Here is a 12,868-nt window from a genome sequence, read left to right as displayed (position 1 = left end):
GAAACATACAGTAAGAGATTTTTTAAAAATCAAAAGTGTTTTTGTTCATTGAAGTCAATTATATGACTTAAAATGATTTCAAGAGAATAACTGCATGGTTAAGCTAGAAGTATAGATATTAGATAAACAGAAGGGTGACAGATTTATTCAAGAATTAAAGTAATGAAGCTAAAAAAGCATGTTAGAGATTTTTAAAAATGTGTATTTTCTTGGTATTCAAAGACACATGACCAAATACAGACCCCTGGTGGCACAGTAGTTAAGAGCTTGATTGCTAACCAAAAGGTCGGCAGTTTGAATCCACCAGCCACTCCTTAGAAACCCTATGGAGCAGTTCTAGTCTGTCCGACAGGGTCACTACTTGTTGGAATCGACTCGACGGCAACGGGTTTGGTTTTTTTGGTTTTGACCAAATACACACACTCACCCGTTTATTTTTAATTTATTTTAAATGTTTATAGCTTTATTGAGGTATAATTGACAGTGAACAAATTGTACATTTTAAAATGTACAGTTAGATGAGTTTTGATCTGTACAAATACATGAAACCATCACCACAATCAAAATAATAAAAATTTAAATTATCACAGAAAGTTTCTTGGTGTGTTTTGTATTCATCCTCCGTCAATTACCCTTCACACCTCATGCACCCCCATGACCCCCACACAACCACTGGTCTGCTTTCTGTCACTATAGGTTAGTCTGCATTATCTAGAATTTTATATAAATGGAATGATCCAATATATACTCTTTTTTTTTTTAATCTGGCTTCTTTCACAATCAAAATTATTTTGAGATTCTATCATGCTATTGTGTGTATCACTAGCTTATTCCTTATTTATTGCTGAGTAGTATTCAGTTGTATGAATATGTTAAGATTTGTTTATCCATTCACCTGTTAATGGACATTTGGGTTGTTTCTAGTTTGGGGCTATAAATAAATAGAGCTGCTATGACAAAAATGGTTTGCACTAAACCACTAACCTAAAGGTTGGCCGTTTGAATCCACCCAGTGGTACCATGGAAGAAAGGCCTGGCAATCTGCTTCCATTAAGATTACAGTCAAGCAAACCCTATGCAGCAGTTCTACTCTGTAACACAGGGGGTCGCCATGAGTCAGAATCAACTGGACAGCAACCAACAACAACAACACAATATACATTCATGCACAAGTATTTTTGTGGACATATGCTTTCATTTCTTTTGGGTAAATATTAAGCAGTAGGATGGGTGGGTCGTACAGTTGGTGCATGCTTAACTTTTTAGTAAGCTGTCAAACTATTTTCCAAAGTGGTCGTACCATTTTACATTCCCACCAGCAGTGTATGAGAGTTTCATTTCCTCTACACCCTTGCCAATGCTTGTGGAAATATTTTCATAAATGCAGATTTCTTTAACACAGACAGAACACATTACTAACTAATGTTGCCACATACACATAATTTCCATTTAATTTAGTGAGGCTCAAAAGGATTCTATTTTAATTTGAAGAGTTCTTTTTTGTAAAACCAACATCACACATTTGTGTGTGTGTGTGTGTGTGTGTCTGTACAGTACACTAAGAGGGTGGGCTCTGTAATCATATTGCCTACTTTGAAATCCAGTTCTTTCATTAATAACTCTTTAACCTCAGTTTCCTCAGCTATAAAAAGCACATAATAATTATGTCTATCTTATAGGATTGTTAGGAAGATAAATAATTTACTGTATCTAAGGTACCATGTGCTGGGCACCAGTAATTAATCAATAAAAGTTAGCTAGATATAATGCAGATGAACTACAGTCTTTTCTTTGTTCTTATGAAAAAAAGAGCCCTTGAGTCTTCATCCTAAGGATTGTGAAAGGGGTATTTGTAAAATAATTGTGTCTCCAATTTAATAAATAACTTCTTCCTGATTCTAAAAGTAATATACATTCCTTGCAGAGAATTTGTCTCTGGGGGGTAGAAATGGTTTGTGCTCAACTACTAATCGAAAGGTTAGCAGTTTAAACTTACCCAGTGGCATCACAGAAGAAAGGCCTGACAATCTGCTTCTGTAAAGATTATAGCCAAGAAAATCGTATGGAACTCAGCTCTACTCTGTAACACATGAGGTGCCCATGAGTCGAAATTGACTCCAACGTAATTGTTACAGAGAACTCGGGAAGCGGGGTTCTACCAACACAGTTGCTAACACAGTTCAGGCTGAGTTGACATGGACGTTATTTCTGTTACAACTACATAGAAATGTTGGATAAAATAAAACAAAACAATTTTGAAAAAACACATAGCTGAGTCTCTGGTAATGGTGAACTAGGATATTCAGGCGAATATTCTTGCTGAGGAAAACTACAAATGCTGGGCAAAATATTAAAATCAAAACATAAACACCTGTTTGAGACTTCAGATTGTTAAGAAGATACACCAGGATTACTGGGCCATGATCCAGGGGAGGCTGGAGCCCTGGAGAGCACCTCTGGCTTTGGGGTGGGGCCTTAAGTACTGCACAGGAAGATGAAGTGAGAGGGAGAAGCAGGTACGCTCTCCCTAAGATTGAACTCAGTGTACACCAATGTTCATTGCAACACTACTCACAATAGTCAAAAGGTGAGAACAACCCAAGTGTCCATCAACAGATGAATGGATAAAGAAAATGTGGTATGAACATACAATGGAATAGTACTCAGCCACAAAGAGATGAAGTCCTGATACATGCTATAACATGGATGAGCCTTGAAAACACTATGCTGAATGAAATAAGTCAGACACAAAACACAACATATTGCATGCTGCCATTTAAATAAAATATTTAGAAGAGGCAAATGCATAGAGACAAAAGCTTGTTGGTGACTACTACTGGCTGGGAGGGAGGACGGAATGGGAAATATTGCGGAAGGAGTACTGAGTTTCTATTTGGGGTGATATAAAACTTTTGGAAATGGATAATAGTGATAGTATATAATGTCACCAAACTGTACACTTAAAAATGGTTAAAGTGGCAAGTTTTTTGTTATATATATTTTACCACAATTTTTAAAAAAAAAACCATGATGCCGTATGTTGGATGGGGGTTGGGCAGGGGAAAAGACTGAGCTCAGCTTCAAATCACCTAAGTCCTTGTAACTGGTTTGAAGGAATCCTGGATTGATCTTATTCCTAGAAGGCTGGCAGAAACAAAGAAATTCTCTCTGGAGGAAGATAAGAATCCCCTGTTGTTGTTGTCAGTTGCTGTCAAGTTGATTCCCACCCATGGTGACCCCATGTGTGTCAGAGTAGAACTGCTCCATAGGGTTGTCAAGGCTATGACTTTTGGAAGCAGGTTACCAGGCCTATCTCCCGAGGCGCCTCTGGGTGTGTTCAAATAGTCAACCTTTCAGCTGGTAGTTGAGTGCTTAACTGTTTGCACCACCCAGAGACTCCAAGAACCCCTTAGGCCTCAAATTATTCCTATGGACGGTTTTGAGAGAACAACTTCTGACACAAATGAAGAATAACCAGGCCAGGAGGAGACAAGGCAACATGAACAAAACATAGCAGAAACAACAGACAGGAGAAACAGGCTGACAGGGGTTCAGGTACCGGTATTATAAGATACAGACTTTCAAATAACCATACTTTTTATGTACAAGAAGATAAAAAATAAGATTGAGAATTTTTGCAGAGAACCCGAAACTATAAAATAGAACAAAATATAAATTCTAACATGCAAAAAATAATCACAATAATAAACCTTAACAGGTGAGATTAACAGTATATTAGGCACAATTGAAAGCAGAATTAGTGACTTAGAATAAAGTCAGAAAAAAATACCCAAAATGAAGCCTGGAGAGACAAGGACAGTAAGCACAGCACAGTAGATAAAACCATAGAAGACATAGGAAGAAATGCTAACATATGTGTAACTAAAGTCCCAGAAGGAAAGGAGAGAGAATAGAGAAGACGGACTTGAAGTGAAAATGGCTGAGTACTTTACAAAACTAATGAAAGGCATCAAGCTACTGATTCAAATTCCTTTGAACCCTAAGCAGAGGTTTAATTAAAAAATAATTAAGGAAGAAAAACAAACAAATGAAAAACCAATACAACAGCAACAAAAGAAAACACCTAACATACCATAGAACACTGCAGAAAACCAACATCAAAAACCAGAGGAAAAAATATATAATTTTTTTTTCCAGATAAGTAACAACTAGACTTACTGTTGAGCTCTTAACAGAAACAATGGAAGATAGCAAAACTATAATTCCACAGTGAGGACGAAAAACATTTTCAGAAAAAGACCGAGAGTGTTTATTACTAACAGATCATCACTGAAAGAACCACTAAAGAAATATGCTACTGTAATGAAGAAATTGGGCCCAGAAGGAAGGTGAGGGTACAAGTAACAAAAGTGAGAAATGAATTGGCTAAACACGTTATTAAATCTAAATGAAATTTGACTACTGAAAATAAAACACTACTAATTAACTTGGGAGTTTTCAAAATGATGTTCCTCTAAAAAATAGTCCTTATACTGAAAGAAAAGACCAAAATGGATGTTAGAAGAGACTCAGAAACTTGCTCTTGAACATCGAGTAGCTAAAGCAAATGGAAGAAATGATGAAGTAAAACAGTTCAACAGAAGATTTCAAAGGGTGGCTCAAGAAGACAAAGTAAAGTATTATCATGACATGTGCAAAGACCTGGAGTTAGAAAATCAAAAGGGAAGAACACGGTCAGCATTTCTCAAGCTAAAAGAATTGAAGAAAAAATTCAAGCCTCGAGTTGAAATTTTGAAGGATTCTATGGGCAAAATATTGAACAACGCAAGAAGCATCAGAGTCACTGTACCAAAAAAATTGGTCGATGTTCAACCATTTCAGGAGGTAGCATATGATCAAGAACCGATGGTATTGAAGGAAGAAGTCCAAGCTGCACTGAAGGCATTGGGGAAAAACAAGGCTCCAAGAATTGACAGAATACCAATTGAGATGTTTCAATAAACAGATGCAGCGCTGGAGTTCCTCACTCGTCTATGTCAAGAAATTTCCGAACCGACTGGAAGAGATCCATATTTGTGCCTATTCCAAAGAAAGGTTGACTCAACAAAATGTGGAAATTATCGAACAATATCATTAATATCACACAGAAGTAAAATTTTGCTGAAGATAGTTAAAAAGCAGTTGCAGCAGTACATTGACAGGGAACTGCCAGAAATTCAAGCCGGATTCAGAAGAAGATAAAGAATGAGGAATATCATTGCTGATGTCAGATGGATCTTGGCTGAAAGCAGAGAATACCAGCAAGATGTTTACCTGTCTTTTATTGGCTATGAAAAGGCTGTGTGGATCATAACAAATTATGGATAACACTGCAAAGAATGGGAATTCCAGAACACTTAATTGTGCTCATGTGAAACTTTTACATAGATCAAGAGGCACTTGTTCGGACAGAACAAAGGGATACTGCGTGGTTTAAAATCAGGAAAAATGTGTGTCAGGGTTGTATCCTTTCACCATACTTATTCATTCTGTATGCTGAGCAAAGAATCCAAAAAGCTGCACTATATGAAGAAGAACATGGCATCGGGTTTGGAGGAAGATTTATTAACAACCTACGATATGCAGATGACACAATCTTGCTGAAAGTGATGAAGACTTGAAGCACTTACTGATGAAGATCAAAGACTACAGCCTTCAGTATGGATTGCACTTCACCATAAAGAAAACAAAAATCCTCACAAGCGGACCAATAAGCAACATCACAATAAAAGGAGAGAAGACTGAAGTTATCAAGGATTTCATTTTACTTGGTTCCACAATCAATGCTCACGGAAGCAGCTGTCAAGAAATCAAACGATGTATTGCAAATCTGCTGCAAGAAAACTCTTTAAAGTGTTGAAAAGCAAAGATGTCACTTGGAGGACTAAAGTATGTCTGACCCAGGCCATGGTATTTTCAATTGCCTCATATGCATGTGAAAGCTGTACAATAAATAAGGAAGACTGAAGAAGAATTGAGGCCTTTGAATTATGGTGTTGGTGAACAATACTGAATATACCATGGACTGCCAGAAGAACAAACAAATCTGTCATGGAAGAAGTACAGCCAGGATGCTCCTTAGAAGCAAGGATGTCAAGTCTTCATCTCACATACTTTGGACATGTTATCGGGAGACACCAATCCCTGGAGAAGGACATCATGCTTGGTAAGGTAGAGAGCAAAAAAGTGGAAGACCCTCAATGAAATGGATTGACACAGTGGCAGCAACAATGGGCTCTAGCATAATAATGATTGTGAGGATGGCACAGGACTGGGCAATGTTTTTTTCTGCTATATATAGGGTCGCTATGAGTCAGAACTGACTTGATGGCACCTAACGACAACAACATACTGTTTGGTTCACCACCAGTCTGTCAATTTGTTGTACTGTGGTGGTTTGCACGTTGCTATGATGCTGGAAGCTAGGCCACCAGTATTTTAAATACCAGCAGGATCATCCATAGTGGACAGGTTTCAGTGCAGCTTCCATACTAAGACAGACTAGGAAGAAAGGCCCAAGATCTGCTTCTGAAAATTAGCCAATGAAAACCTTATGGATCTCAAGAGAATACCGTCCAATTCACTTGCTTTGGACATGTCATCGGGAGGGATGAATCCATCCTAGAAGAGGATATCATGGTTGGTGAAGTAGAAGGCCAACAAGGGTGTGGGAGACCCTTGGTGAGATGGACTGGCACATTAGCCATAATGATAGACTCTAAATTGCTGGTAATTGTGAAGAATGACACAGGACCTGGCAATGTCTACTTCTGTCATACAGAAGTTCACCATTAGTCCAAGTTGACTCGGAGGCAGCTAGCAACAACATACTGTTTGAGAGGAGAACTGAGATATGAACTTTATACAGTATACCACATATACACCTTAAAAGATTTAATGGTAACTATTAAAGAATAGAAATTGAAAATATAACTTTCAAACCACTAGAAAGAAAAAGGAAATAAGAAAAATTTGATCATTCCAAAAAAAAAAAAAAGAAACAGGGAAGGTAGAATAATAAAAAAAAATCAACAGTAAATATAAAGTATAATATTAGAATTATGCCTACATGTATGAGTAATAGCAAGATAAAAGGATTAATACCTTAGAAAAAAATATGTATGCTCAGCTAAGACTTTTAAATCCAGCCATATTTTATTTATAAAACAAAATTAAAATATAACGACAGAAACTTTTAAAGTAAATAAACGAAGAAATTTCTACTGTCTAACGGCTACATGTCCGACCCTATGCCAGATACTATTAATACACAAATGATTAAGAAAAGATTTCTTGCAGCTGGTGAGAGAAACAGCACAGTTAACAAATCCATCAGTTATTGATTGCTGTGTAACAAATGACCCAAAAATGAAGTGGCTTAAAACAACAACCAGTTACTTAGCTCACAGTTTTGCAGGTTGGCAGTTTGGGGTTCTTCTGGTCTGGGCCAGACTCGGTCGCTCTCAGCTGGGCTCTCTCATGTATCTTCAATCAGTCACCATGTCAGCTGGGGGCCAGAGGGTCTGAAATCTTCTCAGCTGGATTCTCTATTTAATGGTCTCTTGTCATCCAGCAGGCTGGCCTGGGCTGTTCTCATGGGTTCTCAGGGTTTGAAGAGCAGCAAGAGGGCAAACAGGAGGCCTGGTGGTGCAGTGGTTAAGCACTCGGTTGCTAATGGAAAGGTCATCAGTTGGAACCCACCAGCTGCTCCGCGGGAGAAAGATGTGGCAGTGTGCTTCTGTAAAGATTACAGCCTTGCAAACCCTATGGGGCAGTTCTACTCTGTCCTATAGGGTCACTATGAGTCAGAATATACTTGATGGCAATGTATTTGTTTTTGGTAAGAGGGCAAGCCCCAGTGTGACCGCCCATTTCAAGTCTCTGCTTCCATCAGTCTTGGTACTGTCCCAATGGCCAAAGCAATCATAGATCAGTCCCAATTCAAGGGCTGGAGAAAGACACCTGCTCTTGACAAAAGAAGCTGCAGTCATATAAGAATGCAAGGATATAGAGAGAGGAGAATGTGTGGCCATTTTTGCAAATCCATCACAACAAGTAAATGCAATCAAGTTTGTTCTGAGTTGTGGCAGAAGCGTTTCTTAAGTACAATGGAGTACAAACCAGAGGTGGGAAATTCTACTAGGTGTAGCGTCAGGAAAGGCTTCCACCAGGAAGCGAGGCTTGACCTAAATTTGGAAAATATGAGTGGATGGTTAGGAGATTGTCTTTTTGTGCTTCCAACCATTTGTCCCTGTTCTACCCTCTGCAGCCACATGAATGAGCCCCCCCTCCTCCCCATGTTGACAGCTTTCATTTCTCTTCAAATCCTCAGGCTGTCCTCTGCCTACCAACCACAACTTCCTAAACTCCTCCTCAAATTGTTTCAACAATTTGCTTGTTCCTTTTCTAAATGTCCTCCAGGACAAAAGCAGACATCCAGGCCAAGCAGAGGACAGTGGGCTTTTCCTCGAAGAAGCCTCCCAGGCAGGTTGACCATGGAGGTCCTGAGTCTCAGTGCTTTCCTGTGATGCTGTAATCCTACCCTTCTTTAGTGGCTCCAAGGGGGAAACATGTGGATGGGCCAAGGAGCTCCACAGTAACATTTCCTGGGGCTTAGAGTCAGGAGGTCAAGAGAGAGTGGCCTAGACTGCACCAGTGAGTGACGGTACCTTCAGGCAACAGATCAAAAAACTACATTCTGCACTGGATGCCTACAAAGGGTGGGTCTTTTGGAGAAGCGTTCATTCATTTAATCAACACATGTATATTGAGTATCTCCTATGGGTTAAGCACTGTCACACTTTCTGGGACTGCCAAGTTATTTATAGTCCATTTGGAAGGCAACAATTTGAAAATGAGCATCTCCTGTGAACCAGAAGGAGTGCTATGATGGAGGATTATTAGGTGTTCTGAATACATAAAGCAGGAGCACAGACTGTGTACCACGGAGGAGGAACCAGTAAAGAGGAAAGGAGAGAATGTCCAGTAGTCAGAGGGAACAGCCTGTGTGAAGCCTAAGAGGCAAAGGAGACCTGAGAGGTATTCAGAGTGGACATTGTGTTTCCAGGGCTGGAGAGATGTGATTCAGTGTCAGAGGAGAGGTTTGGGAGAAACAACGGCTCATCACACTCTGCTATTCCCTGAACCCAGAGTTCTCTTCCCCAGGGATGACAACCTCTTTGAGGGAAAAGTTTCAATTCTTTTTTAAGATATAATTTCCCTCCTCCCAACTTCCTAACTCCTGCCACAACAGTTGTCATATTTTTTCTTGTTACTGTGTTTAGGTTCAAACTGGACCCTCGGAACTGAGTGATGTCAGCGATGATGTCACACAGGGGTTACTGGAAGCCTTGGTGCTCACTCAGATCCCAACTGCTCTTTGGAGAGGTTGTTGATCTGAGGTCTCCTGTGGGAGAGCGACTTAAGCTACCAAATCATAGAGTGATTCCTACATTGGAGTCCCCGACTTGTGAGAGTTCGGGACATCATCTCTAACTGGGAGGAGGAGAAACATCTTGCCAGTGACCATCCTTGTTGGCTCATCTTCACCCAGCCAGGATGGAACGGCAATACGGGGGCAAGAGGCCTTTCTCTAAGACTCGAGGTAAGGGTGGGAGGAAAATTCAGTCGGTGATAGTTGCTGGGCAGCAAGAGGTTTGATATCCCCTGGAAACCAGGACCACAAGGGATCACTGAGGCTTTCACCTGAAAAAACTTCCTGTCAATTAGTAGACAACAAGAATTTGTAATGTGAATAAATAAATTAAGGAATAAATACCTGAGAGAACTATCGAATTCTACTGTGATCCGAGGGGCTTTCCAGAACAGGAGCAGACAAGTCACTCAATTGTTCAGATCTGTGAACTCCTCTGCTTTGTTAGCGGAAAGGAAGCAAATGGGCAACTGGGGCAATGGGTATAGGATCAGGGAGAAGGGTGGTTACAGAGACTTGTACTTAATTTTTTAATGAGATTGAATTAATATGTCATGTGAATCAAGAAAATATATAAAATTTATTGGGAGGTTTTGGGAGTGGGTGGTGTGAGGGAGCACAGTACCGCGCGCTCATCCAGAGTTCCCAGTCACTGTGAGCTGTGACAGCCCTCAGCGTGGACTCAAGCAGAAGGTCTGGGAAGGCCCTGCCCCACTCGCTCCGGGGATTTCCCTTCTCCTCCAAGGTCTCTTGTCCATCTTTTCCCAAGGACCTAACAACCCTTCAAAGCAAAGATAGCTAAAGATTTATTTTTTAATCTCAAACTATTTTTATTGTGGTGAAAATATACATAAAACATACCAACTCAACAATTTCTACAGGTATAATTCAGTGACACTGATTACACTCTTCACGTTATGTAACCATTCTCACTATCCTTTTCCAAACCATTCTATGACCATTAACATAACCTCAATGCCCCCTAGGGAAAAACTTCCCCTTTCCCCCTCCCTCTGGCCCCTGGCAATCACCAATAATCTTTGGTTTCTATATATTTGTTTATTTCATATAAATAAGATCATACAGTATTTGTCCTTTTGTGACTAACTTATTTCATTCAGCATGATGTTTTCAAGGTCCATCAGGAAAGAATTTTAAAATTCCCACTACAGCTAACCTCTGTTCCTGCTATCATTCCTAGTTTGCCATCCCCTCACCCTTTGTCTTCTCTGTTGCTGCCCTATTCTGCCCTTCGGTGGCTGAGCCCTGCTTTCTGCTCCCTCCTTGGTCTCTGTACCCCTCTAACACACTCCTGGGAGGTTCCTCCTCTCAATCTCGTGTCTCTCGCTGGAACTTTCCCTCCATCCAACACACACAACCTATCTCCATCTCTTTCTGCATCTTGAACTCTCCGGTCCTTCTCTCATATTTAGAAAGGTGCACAGACCTTTAGGTTGACATGGACAACCCACCAAGACACAACCAGGTGAGGTGGTTGTGTGCTGTCCATCTGAGGTTTGTGACATCAAGATTCTCAGATACGGATATCTATTTCTGCCTCACCCTGAAGGTGTTCATCTAGTAAGGACATGGGCTTCTAATCAGAGAGAAGCAATTTTAATTTTCTACTGTGGCTTGGTTAAGAAGGGTACAAGGAAGATGTATACATGTAAGAGTTTTAACTAAACATACAAATTATTCTCTTTAAGTATAACTTCTCTAAAAATAGCCTTTCTGTAAAAAGAGGTTAAAAAGAGGTGAGCATTGCTCCTGTCTGAGTGTTTACATAGTAAATTTATTAAGAAATTCAGCTCCATAGAAAACGTCTTTCAATGAAGTCACACTCTTATTAGGAAAGTTCAGGGGAATGAGGTCATTTCCAAGTTCCAAAGGAACAAACCCATTGGAATTCAACAAATGTGGAATTGAAGAAATATAATTTTTTTTATAAAGTACTATAAATAGTGCTACTTTACAAACGAGACTTTGTCTTCCACAGCAGTGCTCCCAAACGATGGTAGGTCCCTGGGGAAGAAGAAAGAAACCATGGGGTCTGCAGAGGTGGAGGATGGTGGTGACGGAGAGGCCTCCAGGGTTCCCTGAGACCAGAGCCTTGGGCTCAGAGATGAGGATTCAGTACACTGAGGAAAAAGAAAAAACAAACCCGTTGCTGTCCAGTCGATTCTGACTCATAGCGACCCTATAGGACAGAGTAGAACTGCCCCATAGAGTTTCCAAGGAGCGCCTGGTGGATTCAAACTGCTGACCTTTTGGTTAGCAGCCATAGCACTTAACTACTATGCCACCAGTGCACTGAGAGCTCATGTAAATTTACTCTCTATTCTCAGAGGTCTCAACCCAAGAGGAACACACCACACAGCCAAAAACATCCGCAGCAAAAAGCCCAAGCTCCAGGCCCAGGAAGATTCCACGACAGTCAGAGAGGTCTTTTTCCTCACCTTCCACTGAGCAGACCTCTCACTCATCCAGCTACGAGGCTGCTCCAGAGAAGCGATGGGTCAGGTGCGCGTACTTCACCCAGGTGCGCACAGTCAAGGGGGTGGCCGTGGCCTGGCGGACCAAAACCTCGTTTGCCCCGGTGGACAAGATGCCCCAGGTGTTTGAGGCCGAGCTCTCAGAGGAGAGCACCATCGGCTCTGCCCCCAGTCTGGCCAACACAGAGTCCCTGGTCAGTGCCCTGGAGCCCTGGCAGGAGGGGCCTGAGGCCCGCACCCCAGAGCCCAGTGTCCACAGGGAGGAGCACGGGGAGAGGTCCCGCGCCACCACCCCGGAGTGGCTGGTGACCTGTAAGCGCGGCTTCCGCTGCGTGGCCTGCTGCCGCGTGTTCCAGTCCCGGGAGGCTCTGGTGGCGCATGCGGAGCATGGCGTCAGCCAGGGCTTCAGCTGCCGGGTCTACTATGAAGAGCTGCTGGAGAGGCGGCTGCCGCCCTCAGCCCAACGCAGGTCCCGACGCTGCCACCAGCTGGCCAGGCGCTGCCTAATGGCCGCCAAGAAGAGGGAGGTGAGGGAGAAGAGAGCTGTCTGCAGGCGCCTGGAGGAGCAGCTGGAGAAGCAGAGAGAGGAGCTGAGGAGGCTGAGGCACCAGCTGGAGAGGCTGGAGAGGCAGGAGGCCAGGCTGCAGAGGGCGCAGGCACAGCACCAAGGCCAGAGGGGGAAGCGCCAGAAGACCCGCTAGCACCCTAGGTCTGGGAGGAGCAGGGCCTTTGGGCTGGAAATTGGGCCCTTTGGGAGAGACCCCCATTCAGGGTCCTTTAACCCAGCTCCCCTGGAAGATCGTTTATACCAGCGCATATGCCCCCCACCTGCCCACCCCAACTGCATGGAGAGCTCCAATCATAGGGGGATCTGGATGGAAGAAGCCCCAGGACAGCTGACCGCAGACACCAGGTCCACTCAGAGGCTCCCCTGGTCCAG

At 42.1% G+C, this 12,868-nt stretch overlaps 1 protein-coding gene across 1 annotated transcript; it reads left to right on the top strand.

The window, feature by feature from the left end:
* The first annotated feature begins 9,558 nt into the window (after positions 1-9,558).
* Positions 9,559-12,629, top strand: LOC111822645 (protein FAM170B-like). The gene is made up of 2 exons (XM_023741698.1): positions 9,559-9,604; positions 11,782-12,629. Exons 1-2 carry the CDS (start codon positions 9,559-9,561, stop codon positions 12,627-12,629), a joined length of 894 nt encoding a protein of 297 aa, XP_023597466.1.
* The last annotated feature ends 239 nt before the right edge of the window (positions 12,630-12,868 follow it).

Source organism: Trichechus manatus, unplaced genomic scaffold (genome assembly GCF_000243295.1).
Source record: "Trichechus manatus latirostris isolate Lorelei unplaced genomic scaffold, TriManLat1.0 scaffold00186, whole genome shotgun sequence".
Classification (NCBI taxonomy): Eukaryota; Metazoa; Chordata; class Mammalia; order Sirenia; family Trichechidae; genus Trichechus; species Trichechus manatus.
The sequence above is the reverse complement of the archived record's forward strand: the minus strand, read 5'-3'. Positions and strand labels throughout refer to the sequence as shown.

Bases quoted from the DNA above. Each gene is read 5' to 3' on its own strand.
- LOC111822645 (XM_023741698.1), top strand. From the start codon at position 9,559: ATGGAACGGCAATACGGGGGCAAGAGGCCTTTCTCTAAGACTCGAG. The intron at 9,605-11,781 runs GTAAGGGTGGGA...CTCTATTCTCAG, and splicing joins GCCTTTCTCTAAGACTCGAG to AGGTCTCAACCCAAGAGGAA.